This window comes from Xyrauchen texanus, chromosome 17 (assembly GCF_025860055.1).
Source record: "Xyrauchen texanus isolate HMW12.3.18 chromosome 17, RBS_HiC_50CHRs, whole genome shotgun sequence".
In the NCBI taxonomy this organism is placed as follows: domain Eukaryota; kingdom Metazoa; phylum Chordata; class Actinopteri; order Cypriniformes; family Catostomidae; genus Xyrauchen; species Xyrauchen texanus.
In genome coordinates, this window is record NC_068292.1 from 41564554 (window position 1) to 41582476 (window position 17923).

General features: G+C 37.6%; 1 protein-coding gene across 1 annotated transcript in view; it reads right to left on the reverse strand.

Annotated features, from left to right (window-relative positions):
* The window catches only part of LOC127657846 (raftlin-like), a 112246-nt gene that overhangs the window by 48902 nt on the left and 45421 nt on the right, over nucleotides 1–17923 (reverse strand). The window contains exons 3-4 of the mRNA XM_052146788.1: nucleotides 14549–14726; nucleotides 2579–2687 (exon numbers count right to left, since the gene is read on the reverse strand). Of these exons, the coding sequence (XP_052002748.1) occupies nucleotides 2579–2687; nucleotides 14549–14726 (287 nt within the window). The remainder of the gene's footprint in view (nucleotides 1–2578; nucleotides 2688–14548; nucleotides 14727–17923) is intronic.

The window sequence follows — 17923 nt, forward strand, 5'->3', positions numbered from 1 at the left end:
CATGCTTAACTGAGAAATTCAAGCTTGTAAACCTGTTTACTCCAGAGGGCAGTCATTGAAATTTCAGCAGTGTGAGCAACACACAGTTTATACAGTGAAGAAAACAATTTCTTGCGTTCAAAACACTTGATGGAGCACAAATGCGATCTTTAAGGGATCTTTATATGTGTTTAAAGATTGTGTATTAAACTATATTTAACTCGACACAGTGACCTAAACATTTTATTTTTATGACGCAACACACCCGAGACTCGACACAAGCATGTCTGACGCAGGTCGTACGTTCTTTACCTCATACATATTTAATTACCAAGGAGGTTAAGGAGGTGTCCTTTAAACTGTTACACCGTTTTTACCCAGTCAATCTTTATTTAAGAAACATGCTCCCTGAAATAGATCCACTTTGCTCCTTCTGTAATGCTGTAGATGAAAAGTTTGTTTGTTTGTACGTACCTCTATTTTAACTAGTTTTTCTTTGCTTTATAAAGACGTTTTATTTGGTTTTCACAGATTTGATAACTTAACCTAAACAAACCCTCATAATAAATCTTCAACTGATTGCATATTCACTTGTGAAATGGATTTCTGTGAACTGTATGCCAATGATTGACTTATGATCAATAATATGGTAGTAAATAATACATTGTATTCTAAAGCCACTTATTGTATCTTATCAATGATGAACTCTTCTGCCACAAGAATGTAATGCATTATAATTATCTGAATATTTGACAGCCCTAATATATATATATATATATAATTGTTTAATATTTAAAGATAATTATGTATACTTATTTCATCATTATATATTGAATTATTGTTACATGAGGGGCTTTCTCAGCAAATATTTGTATATGCGATTAATCGCGATTAATTAATCGGGACACCATGTAATTAATTCGATTCAAATTTGTAATCGATTGACAGCCCTAAAAAATATATATGCATATTTACTATAAAGGACCAATGACTAAAAATTAAATAGCAAGTATTTAAATACATCATTAAACACATGACAAAAAATGTAATCATCAAAGCACTAAATAAATCAATGTCCCTTGCATTTCATTTTAGCATCTTTTGCCCACTGTTGTTGAGTGACGTGTCAATAGCAGTAACCTTGAAAATGAACCTCAAGCTTAAAAGACAAATCAACCCAAAGATTATGCTAAAATGAAAATGGAAGAGAAGCATTGCTAATATGAAGACATTTAATTGACTTATTTAGAGTCTTAATTGATTAATTTAATTATTTGAAACATTTAATTGTACAGTATGTATCTGGCTATTTATTTGAATTTGTATTTAATTTTGTGCCATATTGTAATTTACTAGTTGTAATTCAATTGTTGACGATTAATGACGTCATTTAAAATCCAGAATTATAATTTTTACTAGTGCAACCCTAATTACTGATATCCAAAATAAGCATTTTCACTACTAGTAATTCCATTCCTGATATGAAGAATTAACATTTTAACTAGAAAATGTAGCTATAAGTATCTAAAATTCATGTTGAAAGGGCTTGCAATAGCGGAGGTTCAGAATGACATGAGGGTGATCAAATAATGTTTTCTTAAAGTAGGAACATTAAAACCAGTTGATATGCCACATTACCCTAACAATGAAACACAGTTCAAGACAATATATTGCAACAGCAGCGCTCTCTCTGCCCACCATCATCTATATGAAATTAGCAAGCGCTGATTACAATGGCAGCGGTCCACAATTGACCGCCCTCTGCATCCCAAATCATTGAGGCATCTACCACTTTATTGTCCGTTTGCATTTGCGAGCCGATATTTGAATTCTCATCAAACCGAATTGAATCATTAACTGTCAAGGAATGCTAATGATGCCATTTTCCATTGTGTCGTTTTAATAAAGGCCAGCCTGAGGGCCGGGCACCGCTATCGCCATCTGACTCTTTCGCCCACATGACCAGGATCAGTTTCCGTGAGGTGCGCAGGTTATTTTCTCAAAAATGAAACCAGGAACAGGCTCGTCCTTTCCAGTCGCATTGTTTAATGCATATTGAACGTTGACGCCGGGAGTCCCGTCATTATATTTGCAACAATGATGCAAATTAAATTGCATAGATAAGAAACCATTTTTCTCAGCCGGCTCCTCCGTCGGTGAGAGGGCAGTGAATAATTTCAGAGTTTGACGTGTTGGGGGGAAGGATCGTATTCGTGACGGCTCATTGCGATTAATCACGCTTGGATATGAGGCGTAGGCAAAGCTCAGCAGGTTTATGATCTACACATGAAGAAACGGGAATACCCCTCTGTTTCCCAACTCCTTACACTCCAAATAACATTTTCTTCCTCAGTAATTTTGTCCTGTTTTAAAGTACACACATCTAAACATCCTTAAACAAGATAAAATTACTTGCAAAGCAAAATGACATTCGATACTGAGTTTTTATTTCTTCAGATAAATCTAACAACCTTTACTGAGCTTTATCCACTGAATTCTACAATGCATTAAAATGCTCCCTCCTTAGGCAGCTTACTATATTTTGGAGTGTCAGTTAAGTGTCCCTGGTGTGTGAAAAAGCTAAATGAGAGATTCTTACTTTTTTCACATAGCCTTGGATTTGTTCCGTGCTGGGAATCTGCTCTGTAGACATGCATTCCTCAAGTTTCAGGTGGTACGGCTCAAAATCCCCTGGATTCTTCTCCCAGCTGAGGAGAGAGAGGGGAATATGGGCTTTAATGTAGAACATACAACTGTTAAACTGGTGCAGAGCAGAGATGTATCACCAACAAACTCCAAAAAGTTCATAACTGTGACCTAATTATACGGTAAGGAAAGAATCGTTAGTGAGACATAAAACATCCGTTCATGTGGCTTACTATTAAAAACATTTTTCCTTAGCAGTGGCAAGAAATGAGCGCTAAGAAAACGTGCAATTGGTTTAATTTAATTGTTTGATGTTAAAGGGATAGTTCACCCAAAAAGGTAAATTCTCTAATTTTCTCACCCTCATGCCATCCCAGACGTGTGTGACTTTCTTTGTTCTGCAGAACACAATTAAGATTTTTAGAAGAATATCTCAGCTCTGTAGGTCCATACAATGCAAGTGAATGGTGACCAAAACTTTGAACCTCCAAAATGCACATAAAGGCAGCAAAAAAAGATATCCATAAGACTCCAGCGGTTTAATCCATGTCTTCAGAAGTTATATAATAGGTGTGGGTGAGAAATAGATTAATATTTACGTCCTTTTTTACTATAAATCTCCACTTTCACATTCACATGCTTTTTTTCATGCTTTGTGCATATCGCCACCTACTGGTCGGGGCTGGTCAATGATGGATTTATAGTAAAAAAGGGCTTGATACGTTTCTCACCCACACCTATCATATCGCTATGGATTCAACCACTGGAGTCTTATGGATGTCTTTTATGCAGATTTTTGGAGGTTCAACGTTTTGGCTACCATTCACATGCATTACATGGAACTACAGAGCTGATATATTCTCCTGAAACTCTTTGTTTGTGTTATGCAGAAGAAAGAAAGTCACACATCTGGGATGGCATGAGGGTGAGTAAATGAGAGAATCTTCATTTTTGGGTGAACTATCCCTTATTTTTCCTATCCTAGCTTAATATTTCAACCATAAGACAGCCATTCATTTAATATACTTTTTAATAGCAATTTAAAAAATGAAGTTAAGACCATTTTGTAATAAAACAAAGAAAATAATTTCAGTCATTAAATAGTGAGGTCAGTATGTTAAGTTGAATCGCATAGTGATTAGAACTGGACATGGATTTTTTTTATTTTTTTTATTTTATGAATATTTTTATTAATTGTTTGTTGAATCTGTTCATTTACCTGAATCATCTGAACGAACTGATTAACTACAATGGATGGAACGCTACAACAGAAGCGAGTAAAAAAATCAAATGTAAATGAAAATGATCAAATAATGTTCAAAACTCTATGAAATTAGGGTTATAGAGGCAGTGTGGGCAATGTGACTATTTATGATTAATCGGTACAGAACGGCTGTTTGTTTCTCTCTGGAGGAAATCCACAAAGATCCCCCGTGAGGAGGTCTGCGCCCTCACTCACTGCTGATTCCTGTGATGCCCATTCCAGAGTCTTCTCCTCCCATCTTCTGTGCCCGTGTATGGCATTTGGGGTAGAGATTAAACCCACTAACCCAAAACTCGATCGACCTACAGTCAATACGCAGCAGGGCCTGACTCACCTCTGTCACACTCTCTCTCTCACACACACACACACACACACGTCCCGCCAACACACCACCATCTGCTACCTAAACACATATCCCTCTCGGCGTTTATGCAGCATGTATGACTGTATTTTGTGTTCTGTGTTTTGGCTTTTCGATGAATAGAAACAAATCTGAAGAGCAACGTATGACCATCAAAATCCATATATACAATTGTACCTTAAAAACTATTAATAATATTAGTTTTGCATCATGTAGTATCAGATTAATAGGGTTGGGAACCAAAATTCAGTTCTTTTTTTAAAACCAGTTAAAAAAATTTTTAATCCAGAACCGAAGGATGTTAAAGACTTTTGGATCCGTTAACGCTTCTCGAGTGTTTGCTTTTACGCTAATGTGGACTAGACACTATCCTAAAATACTCTGAAAGTGCTTACTGTTACCACACAGGGGTACTGCAACAGAGCGTAGTCCAAATCCTGAACGAAAGACTTTTTTGAGCCGGTTCTGTTGAATGTGTTGCACAAAACATACAGCATAACCAATCTAGTCCGATTCCCCAACAATGACTCTTAAGAGTTGGTTCTTTTGAATCTACACTGCAAATTATACAGCACAACTTGGCCCGATTGCTGAACAAATGACTCGTATAAGCTGGTTCTTATGGATCTACAGCACAAAACACAGCAGGACCAGCTGAGAAAGGTTGCTCTTCATAGTTCCAGAGACTTAATGGTGTTCTCATGGATGTTTCACTTTGTATCAGATGTTTATCCCAAAATTCCTCTGGAGAAATACAAATAGACAAGACTGAGGCAATTGCAGACATGCAGTAAGAGTATAAAGCTATAAAATAAATGCAGTTATCATAGCTCAGACCATTTGGTTTTGGGAAAATTTAACGAGAAATATTTTAGCTCATACTGAGATCTCAGACTTTGGGATTTTGCCAAATCCGAGCACAGTTTGAGACACGGTTGAGATCTCCTCTGAAAGCCAATTGAAGACACATGTGAGATTACGGGGGTCTGTATCTAAGGAAAAACATCTAAGAAGAAGGAGACTTAAGCATTTGATCTCCATTTAATCTCTTTGCTGTCTAGGAGAAACAATTGATATATTATAAAGGGCTCTCATTTGTGATTTCTGTCTTTCCTACGGCTGTATTGCACCTACAAAACAGCAATCCAATGTACTGTATTTGTAGGAATTCTTTAGCAGGTTAAACTGCAGTAACTACCACAAAAAGATTCAGATGCTTGCTTGCAGTAGTCCTGCTTTTGGGAATAAAATCTTAAAGCAACACACATCTAGACTTACTTTAGATTTCATTTTCTCAAAGGTTTTTTCCAAGACACGGATCGAAGACACAGCTGGTTTGCACTGTAGGCAAATGGCTGTGTGCCCGTAGATGATCTTAGTCTAAGTGTGTCTGAGTGTATTTGTGTGTTTTCACGAGTTTCTCCTTGCCCACAGGAGTACCACCATCACTAATGTTGTCAGATAGGCATCAGGTCCGGAGGCCATATCCAGCTGTGGGTGTGCGACTGCGTGCCCCACCTACGGTGGCATTGCTATGACAACAAACTGCATTTGTATCCATCAAACCTATCTTTAATCCCTGCATTAATAATGCATCACATCTTTCTTGATGTCAGCTTATTTACCGAACCATCAATAATATTATTCAAGCATATCAGCCTTAATGGCTTTTGGTCCGTACCAGCACCCCAGCAATTATCAAAAAATGATGCATAAATCTCCCACCCTCATCACCGAAGTGGAACTGTAACTAAAATTAAACATTGGTGGTGATGCTTGACAGTTGACATTTGGAGTTATAAACGGAGTCAGTTGTTCACACATTCACCAATTTTAAAACAAGCCATTGCTAATCCATTAGACTATATTTATATATTTATATTTTTGCATTTGGCAGACACTTTTATCCAAAGTGACTTACAGTGCACTTATTACAGGGACAATCCCCCCAGAGCAACCTGGAGTTAAGTGCCTTGCTCAAGGACACAATGGTGGTGGCTGTGGGGATCAAACCAGTGACCTTCTGATTAACAGTTATGTGCTTAGACCACCACACCACCACCACTCCATAGCCCACTACACCACCACGACTCCAGACTATGGTATTTATTTACAGTTGTGCTGTTTACATCTGCACAAGCCAAAGGTCAGGAAGAGCTCCTGTATTGGTGCTATAATAAAGCTGGGTTTTGGAGGGTAAATTGTAGCAATGCCACATCGGTTCTCCATCACGGCCCCACGCACAGCGGCTTTCGAGCTAAGCTAATCCTGATGTGGGAGAGCTGGGACATGATCCAGAGACTCTGAGTGAATATCAAACACTGTTCTATCCCTACTACTGATCTCTACACATAAAATATAGAGATGAATGCATATGGGTGTTTCTGCAGGAGCACGCATCAGGGCCAGTATGGTCCAACCAAGACTTGGACTTCACCAATGATATCGCCCTGCTAGAGGAAGATGAGAAGTAGCTGAAAACTGCGACGGCTGATTTGGAAGAAGAAGCAAGGAAAGTAGGCATCACGATAAGTGCTGAGAAGTCGAAGATCATGCACGTGAACGCCATGGGCAGCACAAAGGGGATCGTAGTCGGGTCACAGAGGCTAGAGGAGGTGGAGAAATTCACATACTTGGGTAGTGTGATCTCCAAGAATGGAGATGTCAAATACCGCATCAGAAAAGCGGCAGGTGTCTTTAGGAGGATGAAGCTCTCTTTAGGAGGATCGCCATCCACCTCCTTGAAGATCAAGCTCTGCCTGTTTACCTCCATTGTGGTAACAACGGTGACAGGGAGACCTGGAAGGCATCAACAAGCATCAACAAGAAGCTCGACGTCTTCCAGCAAATGTGCTTACACCGAATCCACAAGATCCGATATTACGATCATATCACCAACAAAGAGGTGCTCCGAAGGAGTGACGAGTGCAAGCTCCACAACATCTTCGCCCGCAGGAGACTGATTGACTGGCCACAATCTTCAAATGGAGACCCACCGGATCCCAATCCAAGATCACAATGAGATGGGTACCACAACATCAATGAGGATGCCCCCGAAACACGTGGAGAAGAATTTTTATCCAAGACCAGAAGACACTAAACACCACATGGTATGATGCCGAATCTGTGGCCAGAGACTGGAAACACTGGAGAGAACTTACTGCTCGATATGCTACTTAGCATGGGAGGATCTAAGCCTAAGCAAAGGAAAATTCCGGGTTCAATTCAAGTTAAACTCAATCAACAGCATTTGTGGCATAATATTGATTACCACAACAAATAATTTCAACTCCTCCATCCTTTTCTTTAAAAAAAAGCAAAGATCAAGGCTGCAATGAGGTATACTATGGAATTAATTGGAGGGTTTAAAAGCAGAAATGTGAATCTTCTAATTTTATAAAAGCAATTAGATTAATTCTTCTGTTAAAATGCATGTATTATTTGAGCTGTAAAGTTGTTTAAATAATAATTTCTACAGTCATTTTAGGGTTTCAAGGTTTTTGGATATTGCATTGTCATGGCAACGAAGTTGTAAAATTGGCTATAACTTTACACAGAAAAAGTTAGTAAGTGAATTTATCAAACTAAAATCGTTTTAACATGGATATTGCGAACACCTTGCGGCTATACTTTTGAAACTGTGAGTATTTTAACGTTCAAAGATTGGCTCCATTCACTTCCATTGTAAATGCATCACTGTAAACAAAATGTTTAGCTTTTTTTTAAAGAAAAGGAGGAATTAATTTAAATAATTTTTGTGGTAATCAACATTACGCCATAAATGCTGTCGACTGAGATTAACTTGTATTGAACAAAGACAATACCTATAATATTGACAGTCTGGGACAAAGCTAAAACATAAACTTAACATAAATGCATAAAATCTGAAAAGTACCAAAAATATATTATCGATGCATGGTAAAACATTTACAATTTAGTTTTAATGAGACCTTCTCAAAAGAAGTTTAGATGAAAATCAATCCCTGGGATGAAATTAACCAAAGTTGTGAAAACATGTATAGTTTTGATAACTTTACTATTAAAGGGATAGTTCACCCAAAAATAAAACTTCTCTCATTATTTACTCACCCTCATGATATCTCAGGTGTGTATGACTTTCTTTCTTCACCAGAACACATTTGAAGAAAAACAAAAAAATAAATATCTTAGCTCAGTAGGTCCTTAAAATGCAAGTGAATGGAGCATAAACGTCATCGATACCACTCCAGCGGTTAAATGAATGTCTTCTAAAGCAATACGATCGCTTTTGGTGTGAAAAAATATCCATATTTAAGTACTTTTTAACTATAATCCAACGATTCATGAGAGGATGGAGTCCAAGCGGACTCTCGTGTTATGTATTCGCATTGCCATGGATACAGATATAATCTCATGTTCTCCGCTCGGTTGAGACATCCAGGATGAGCACACAAACACACCATTGTGAGTAAAGAAACAGATCAATACAGATCTAAACCAAAACCAACCACGATACTGTACAGCGTTCCTCCTTCTCACTTGTAAACAGCCCTACCGGGTGTGACTCACATGCATCAGTTCTTGCATGTTTCAAATGCAAATGTGATTACGTCACACGTGCATGTCGCTGCTCACCGGACGCATGATTTAGAGTTAAATATTGATCTTTTTTGCAACCGCTGGAGTTGTATCGATGATGTTTATGCTGACTGCGTGTGTCTTTTGGAGCTTCAAAAGAGAAATCTCCATTAACTTGTATTTTAAGGACCTACTGAGCTAAGATATTTATTTTTTTGTTTATCTTCAAATGTGTTCTGGTGAAGAAAGAAAGTCAAACACACCTGGGATATCATGAGGGTGAGTAAATAATGTAGTAGCAGTAGTTAGCTCAGTGGTTGAGGCTTAGGGTTACTGACCAGAAGGTCGGGGGTTCAAGTCCCAGCACCACCAAGATGCCACTGTTGGGTCCGTGAGTAAGGCACTTAACTCCAGGTTGCTCCGGGGGGATTGTCCCTGTAATAAGTGCACTGTAAGTTGCTTTGGATAAAAGCATCTGCCAAATGCATAAATGTAAGATGTAGAACAAAGTAGTACTGTATTTAAATAAATAATATTAATGCAATATAGACAATAAATAGTCACCACAATTTACTATTGCATTGTCCTTGCTGAATGCACACAAAAACAATCATACAGCGCAGTGAATTCATTTGTGAACCAATTGAGGAATCAGACTGAATCAAACACAGGAGTCATTGGTCTGAATCGTGGACTGAATTTATTCAGTGAAGTCCCTTTGGTCAACTCACTTCTTTACTGAATCGGATTAGATTACTCTAATCTAAGTTACTCTAATCTATTACTTGATCACTGAATAGCATAAGTCCAATCGTGAAAAAGCATATTATGTGTAGCCTTTTTGAAAGCAATGTTAAAAATTTGTTTGTGAAACTTACATTCAACTCAAACCAAGTTCTTCCAACACCAAATCAGTGTATGAGTGATGCATTTTAAAATTAATTTTAGAGCTCTATGTACAGTACATTTAATCATTTGGCAGACGCTTTTGTCCAAAGCAACTTACAAAGGAGGCATACACTGTAAGTGAATCATCTTAAGGAGACAGTGATACGAAAAGTGCTGCATTACAAAGTTTCACTAGCATCAGAATAGTCGTATTCAAGACAGATTAAAGCGCAACAAGCATTTGATTTATTTAGTGACTGGTGCTCATGGATGTCTCATTTCGGTTTCTCTTTAGAAATTTTAGAAGAAACATCTTAGACAAAGTTAATTCTCCAATGAAACATCACTGAGAATTTGTGAACTATATAAAAGCAAACTCTGAGCAATAACAATTTCCTCTGGCAGGTCTTCTACTAGCATGAAATCAGGTCAACCAGGTCATGACCATAAATGACCAGCTTGGACCATCAGAAACTGGTCTTAGCTGATTTTTCCAGAATGTTCTCAATTCTATTGTTCCTCTTCCTCCTTTGTCTTCTCACTATAATGTTTCTGGGTCTGTTTGTTTTAAGCGGGTGAGGAATGGCTACATGAAGGTGTTTCTTTAATCCGCACTTTCCTCCCTCTGATCTCTTGATTCCAGGTTTGGCAGAGGAGGCGTAGAGCTCTGTCCTGTTTGATATCTCTCCTCACTTTCTTCTTTTTTTGCAGGTTTATCCCTCAGGGCTGCTGCTGATGCGAGCAACTGTCTCCAAGGTGACAGACGCCAGAGATAAAGCAAGGCAACTTTGCTGAAGCCATCAAAGGTCGGCAGCAGCCTCGATACTATGATCCCTCACAACACGCACACATCCACGTGACAGAATCCAACTCTGATCTTTTTTCGTTCGACGTTTTGCTCTTGACCTTCCATTAATCTCTGTCTCTTGAAGATGAACAGTAGATTTCAGTTCGAACAAAACTCCCCATCAGTCTTAAATCATGCCTACTCATGCACAAAACATGACATAGGAATTGTTCACCCAGAAACTAAAATCATGTCCTTCCAAAGCCAAATGACTTTCTTTCTTCCAAGGTACACAAAGGAATAACTTTTAAGAATGCGCACACTCTTATTTTTCATACAACGACAGTTCATAGTGACCCTGGCTGGGAAACTCCATTAGTTCATTTTAAATGAGTGCACACAACTTGTACGGTGTTTTCCAAGTCTTCTAAAGCCACAAGACAGCTTAATGTGAGAAACAGGCCGAAATTTAAGTCTTTACTCCCTAAAAATGTACCAAGTACCAAGGCTGTTTCTCATACAAAGCTATTATATGACTTCAAAAGAAGGTGATAAGAAATTTACAAATTAAGTTTAGAAGATGTGTCAAGATTGTAGAGATGTTATCTTTGTGTCCATGTTGGTTTTATTCATTTTTGAAAAACTGTTATACTGTAGCATTTTCTACAAAAATGTATTTAATGACTTCAAACCTAGAATGCATATGCAAATTTATCCCACTAAAATGCATACAGTATGTGGGTCAAAAAAGACCCATGTGAAAGATTATTTTTCTGCATAAAACTACTTATTTTTTGTTTTTGCAGGAAAATGAACTGTAATGACAGTGTAAGTGTAAGAAAGTATAAGTGTAAGAAAGGCTGTAAAACAAAAATAAGGGAAATTTCCATGTTTTGCAGTAAAATATGAAATGTATCAACACACAAACACATACATATAAGTACAAAGGAGTAGGATAAAACAACCAAGTCTCATAGAATGAACGTTACTATAACTCAATTTTTGTAAAATAATTTTTACACGCTGCATTGTACGATTCGACGCAGTTTCCTAGTAAAACTAACCCTAGAGGCGCTACAACAACTGTCCGTTTTGTTCACTAACACACAAATCACGAATACAACGGCTGATTATGACTTTATAAACACATATTACACACTATTACTCACATACTGCTACGTTATAGCATCAAAACACTTTTACTACAACACATAATTTGAAAAACGACACTTTTAAAACGTTTGTATTGCCGACACACCTAAATTTACCCACTTATTCCAATCTGATTAGCTTGCGTGGAATCTCACTTGATAAAATCTTGGACTTCAGACTGCGGATGGTCTAAAGTGTGCAACAAAAGTGTCGCACCTGGGATGTCACACTGAAAGTATCGCATGAGCAACACATGTCATAGAGATGACACTAAATCACATGGTTGCTCCAGAAAATATGCTTTCATGGCACATTTGCATTTAGGACACTATCATGTTTTAGGTTAGGAAGGTATGTTTTACTCATTAAAACCTTGTATGATTACAACACCATTTTACTTGCTTTTGGCGCCCCCCTCTGGACACTTCACTGTGAAACTGGAGTAAAATGTGTAATGAAGCATATAATTTTGCCTCAGTCATAGAATATTCGTGAGACCAGGCTGGGATAAAAGTTTATATATATATATATATATATATATATATATATATATTTATAAAGTTAGTTTTCAACATGTAAAACGGCAACTGTGGCAAGGGCGTGGTTGAGTGTCCATCCAGGAAGAAGGGAAGCAGTAAGGATTCATCCCTGGTTGCCAATTAGGTCTAACAGCTGTTTCTTGTTGTGAAGAGCAATAAGAGGAGCCCACGCCAGAACCCAGGGAGAAAAAGAGAGAGAGTGAGAGAGAGAGAGAGAGAGAGAGAGAGAGTGATGCAAAGGAGTGCAACGCATTAGAGTACTGACCCCGACTTTGAATGTTATTGTTTGAATAAAGAGTTTAAAGATACCTGAAACATGCTTCTTCATTCCCCATACCGACCAGTCCTGTTATAGCAACCTCATGTACTCTATATTGCTATATTATCCTACATTTCTATATTACTCTATACAGCTACATTTCTTGTTTAGAGTGGTGAGAAATACTGATAAAAAAAACGTTGCAGGTATATATTCCAGGGGTAGTGATGCAAACTTTCTAATAATTAAAAAAATAAATAACTATGAATTGACCACTTGATGTAAATATTGTCTTAAAAATTAGACGGCTGGGTCATTTTGACTCACATATGTATTTTAGGGTTAAAAAATCAAGTGGTGTAGCCATAAATTAAAAGGTCTTAAATACTTTCCTTACATATATACACCCACCCACACACATCTATATATATATATATATATATATGTGTGTGTGTGTGTGTGTTCCTAATTAAGTGTTCATAAGTATATATATACTGTATATATATATATATATATATATATATATATATATATATATATATACACACACACTTATTATTATTTTCCCACAAGTCATGAACTTTTGAGTCAAGAATATATTTTTTTTTACTCTATTGTACTCTATTTGACATGAACAAAATGTCATAGTAGATGTATTCATGTAACTGTTCTGTGTGAGTTGCATTTTTAAAGTATTTAAGTAAAGTGTGCTTTTTGTCCTTTCTGGAGCTTTACAGACTCGATCACTATGAATAATCACAGATATGTGATAACAGCATACAGTCTTGGAATGACATGACGGTGTGTAAATATTGAAAGAATTGTCATTTTTACAGTGAACTATTCCTTTAAACTCAGCGCTTGAATGTGTATATGTCTTTAATAATGAATATTTACGTGAGCGGGGGCATTCGTGCCTGTCAGTGCACGACACGTTTACTTTAGGGGAGTTCATGCCAAGAGTTTATCTTGACTTGCACTGAACTGTATAATCTCTAAGAATTACATCTCAACCTCATACTGTCCCTCAAAGAGAGCTGCATCCAAGTGGAAAATAACTCTGTAATGTAAGAAAGGAGCCGCCAAAAGATCAACAACAATATAGAGAAATCCTTCCTTCTAATGTTTTACATTAAACCTTCATTTGCCAGGAATGTACTTGAGGAGTCCTGGTGCGCCCACAAAAACAGAATAATTTACGACTTCATTACCATCCTTTCCTTCCTCTAGGGAGAGTGGATCTCCTTTGAAAGGTCAATGGGGCCAGACACACGCCTGCAGCCTTATTCTTCACACACAGATTCAGAGGAATCGGCAAGTGGCAGCTGTATGTGGCATGTGTGTGTGGGTGGACGATAGCTCGATGTCCGCTGGCCCTTTACGCCATCACTGCAGCCAGGCCGGTCTGGCCTGTGTCACATAGCGGTCCAGCCATGCTCCAGGCAGGGAGTGGATGTGGCTTTCAGTCCCTGCCACTGTATTTTTGCCAGTGGATTATTGAACGGATCTTCAACCTTCCCAAACTCTTTGTGTGACAGACTGAAAGCGACTAAATCTCACAGAGCCAGACTTTTGACTATTGCCATCAAACAACTGGAGTAAGCCCAAACTAATTAGCCTTAATTACAGGCTTATTATTGTTAAGGAAACTTGATATATGATTGATATATGATTGATGACTGAAATTGAGTAGTAAAGACATTAGTTCTACACAAAAGTAAGATGTTTAATAAGTTAAGATAGCCTTACTATGCATTTGACTCCCAGCACTAATTTTACCACACTCTGCCAAACGATGTGCATAAGAACACCCCTTACCCTTTTTGCTTTATTGCTTTTGGCTTATTGCTTAAATGCAAACGTAAAAGTCTTAAAGGTGCAGTAAAAAAGCCTGTTTAATTGTAAGGGTGAGAGAGAGAGAGAGAGAGAGAGAGAGAGAGAGAGAGAGTAAAAAACGGTTTTGGGTGCAACAAATCTTGACAAACATTACGAGTCTACTTCAGAGAAACAAAATTGGTAATGAACAGCATAGGACATTGCCCATTAAATGTCAGTGCCACCTGTGGAGTTCAAAGTTGCCGTCATGTTTTCAGCGTGGGTGTGTTGTGACCCCCACCTGTCAGAGACTTTGATGAGCACTGCCCGATAGAGCTGGCGCTGGACACTGGCAGGCTCTGGGCCACACGGTTGGATAAACGGGTGCACAGCTGCTAGAATGAAGCCCTGCTGGTACAGATCCTGCAGCTGTGATGGCAGCTCCCTCACTGAGGACAGACACAGCGTGGACGTCCCATCTGCCAGAGGACATAAAGACAGAGACACATGCAGAGAGTGAGAAAACCACACACTGGAAAACCGAACGCACTTATCTGGACCAAGCGCCCAGAGGCCGGCTGTAGAGAGACACACAGCAGTCTATTATGTGCTGTATAGTATAAAGCTAAAACAATTATATTTAGATATTTTTTCATAATTTTGAGGATTTCTGATAAATATTTCAGTATTTATGTACGTGCTCTGAAATGGCTTTAAAATGTGAATTTTTTAATCAGAGGAACTGTCCTTTCTACCAAACAGTCACTGGAGTAATAGCTGGATTTCACCATGGAATAAAACAAAGAGGTAATTCTGACTTTACATCTCACAATTGGGACTTTATAACTGACAATTCTGTAAAATAAAGTAAAAAATGTATATTTAAAATCACAACCGCATGAAATTAAGTCGCAATTCCCAAAAATGAGGTCGCAATTGTGAAATATAAAGTCAATTGAGAGGTATGAAATAGCAATACGGAGAAATAAAGTAGCAATTGAAAAAAAAAAAAAAACGTTGTATTTGTGAGAAATAAATTCATAATTGTAAGATTAAAAGTCGCAATTCGGAAAAAATAAAATATTCACAATTCCGAGAAATAGTCACAGTTGCGAGATCTTAACACGGAATTGCGTGATATAAATTTGCAATTCTAAAAAAAAAAATGTTTTCGTAATGAGCACAACGGAGAATAATATTTCATAATTCACAAATACAACAATAAATAGAAGATAAAAACCAATATTTACCTACACAAATATCTATTTTTACTAAAGAATTTTAAAGGAATTTTCCAGGTCAGTCGACAGCATTGGTGACATAATATTGTCCCTCATTTTCTTATTAATCAGTAAACTAAAATATGCATGTTTCAAAAGTATAGCCGCAAGATGTAAACAATTTGCATGCTAACATGATTTTAGTGTGATAAACCTTATCTGTTTAAAGATACAGAATATCCAATTTTATAACATCATTGCCATGATGACATAACACTTTAAACTCTGTAATACTGGTTATTTAACAGAAAACAACGAATTGAACAACTTTGCAGCTCAAATAACACATAACATTTAACACAAGAATTAATTGAAGTCGTTTTATAAAATGGCACCATTTGCACCAACATTCGCACCATTTGCTTCCATTGTAAGTGCCTCACTGTAACCTAAATGAACTGATCTTACAATTCAACTTTTTGGAGTACACGGTCATATAGATGGCCTCCAAATTAATACACATGGACTAAGAGCCGTCTTTAAAACATCTCTTATCACGCCTTAAAGGGATTGTTCACCCAAAAATGAAAATTCTCTCATAATTTACTCACCCTCATGCCATCCCAAATGTGTATGACTTTCTTTCTTCTGCAGAACACAAATTAATATATTCAGAAGAATATTTCAGCTCTGTAGGTCCATACAATACAAGTGAATGGGTGCCAACATTTTTACGTTCCAAAAATAGCATAAAGGCAGCATAAAAGTAATTCATGCAACTCCAGTGTTGTATGTCTATATCTTCAGAAGGGATAAAATAGGTGTGGGTAAGAAACATTTAATTTAATTCCTTTTGATAGAATTTTTTTTTCGGCCCAGTAGGGGGTGATATGTAAAAAGAACGTGAATCACCAAAAACACAAGAAGAGGTTGACTGAGCAGGGAGGAGTATTTATAGTAATAAACTCACCCACACCTATCAAATCGCTTCAGGAGACATTGATTTAAACACTGGAGTCGTATGGATTACTTTTATGCTGACTTGTGTGATTTTTGGAGCTTCAAAACGTTGGCACCCATTCACATGCATTGTATGGACCAGAATTGAGAAATTCATCTAGAAATCTTCACTTGTGTTCTGTAAAATAAAGAAAGTCATACACATCTGGGATGTCATGATGGTGAGTAAATGATGAAAGAATTGTCATTTTTGGGTGAGTTATTCCTTTAACGCTCTCATGCTTTCAAGTACCGGGATAAGAAAGGATCGCAAAACTAATTGAATGGAGCACGCTTTAGGAAGCTTAATGGCATTATCATTGTGATAGTCAATCTAATTTTATATTGCCAGCAAAATTATTGCAAATGTATTATGGCTATTTTATATTTTTCCAGCCCTGTGTGTTGCACAAACAGTGGACAGTCAAACACAGTTTCTTATTTTTCTAATGCACATTGTCCAGAGGGATTTCCTAGTTTGTTTGTTATATGAGAGACAAAAAAAAATCAGGGATTGTTTTAGTGATTGGTGCCTCACTAGCCTTGTATTAGATTTAATAGCCCTGGTGCAAAATCCAATTAAATGTGATTGTTTAGCTCGACATGAGATGAGAGCATTTCACACAAGACCTTGATATCTCTCTGACAGCCCAGTCGCACGCCCATATCTGGCGGGAATGAGATACACTCGGTATATCTCATTCGGTAGTGACCAGACATTTAGAAGGAAGAGGAACATCTTTTCCTTTTAATCTAAAGTCTTGCCTGGGCATAATCGAAAGAGTGACAGAGACAGGGCATCCAACACAGCAGACGGAACGTGTCATGAACCCCTCAGAATCAGCCAGCTGTGCAACAACAGAGACTCCGACACAGCCATATGTTAATGACAGAACAAAGACAGAGAGACTGAGGGGACAAAAACAATGCTAAATGAAAATAACAAAATGTAACTTACCATATTCAGGCATAGTTAGGATAGCAACAGGCTTATATACATTTACTCCATATTGCAGCAGTTTAGAGGTGAAATGTCCACTGGGTGGCACTAAAAGAGAGTTACATTTTCTACCGAAAAGTTAATATTTTTAAGGTTAATGCTATTTCGAGTTTTAAATCAACAAAACCTACCTCCCTTCCCTAATCCTAACTGATGGTGTTATAATAACCAAATGTGAGATTAAAAACACAAACCCTGTAGCAGTGTTGTTGTACTCAAGCTCGGTCTTGGTCTCGAGACCACATTTTGAAGGTCTCATCTCAGAATTGACCGCATTTTTACTCTGTCTTGTCTCGGTTTCAGACAAAGAGGACTCGTGATTTTAGTTCAAGACCAGTCAAGACCACAACTGTGATTAGATGTAAAACTTTCGAACTTTCTAATTTTAAATTTGTGTTACTGTTAACAGCTGTCACCCCTCCCCGCCCGGACGGCTGCTCTCGGGTCCTAGTGCCTG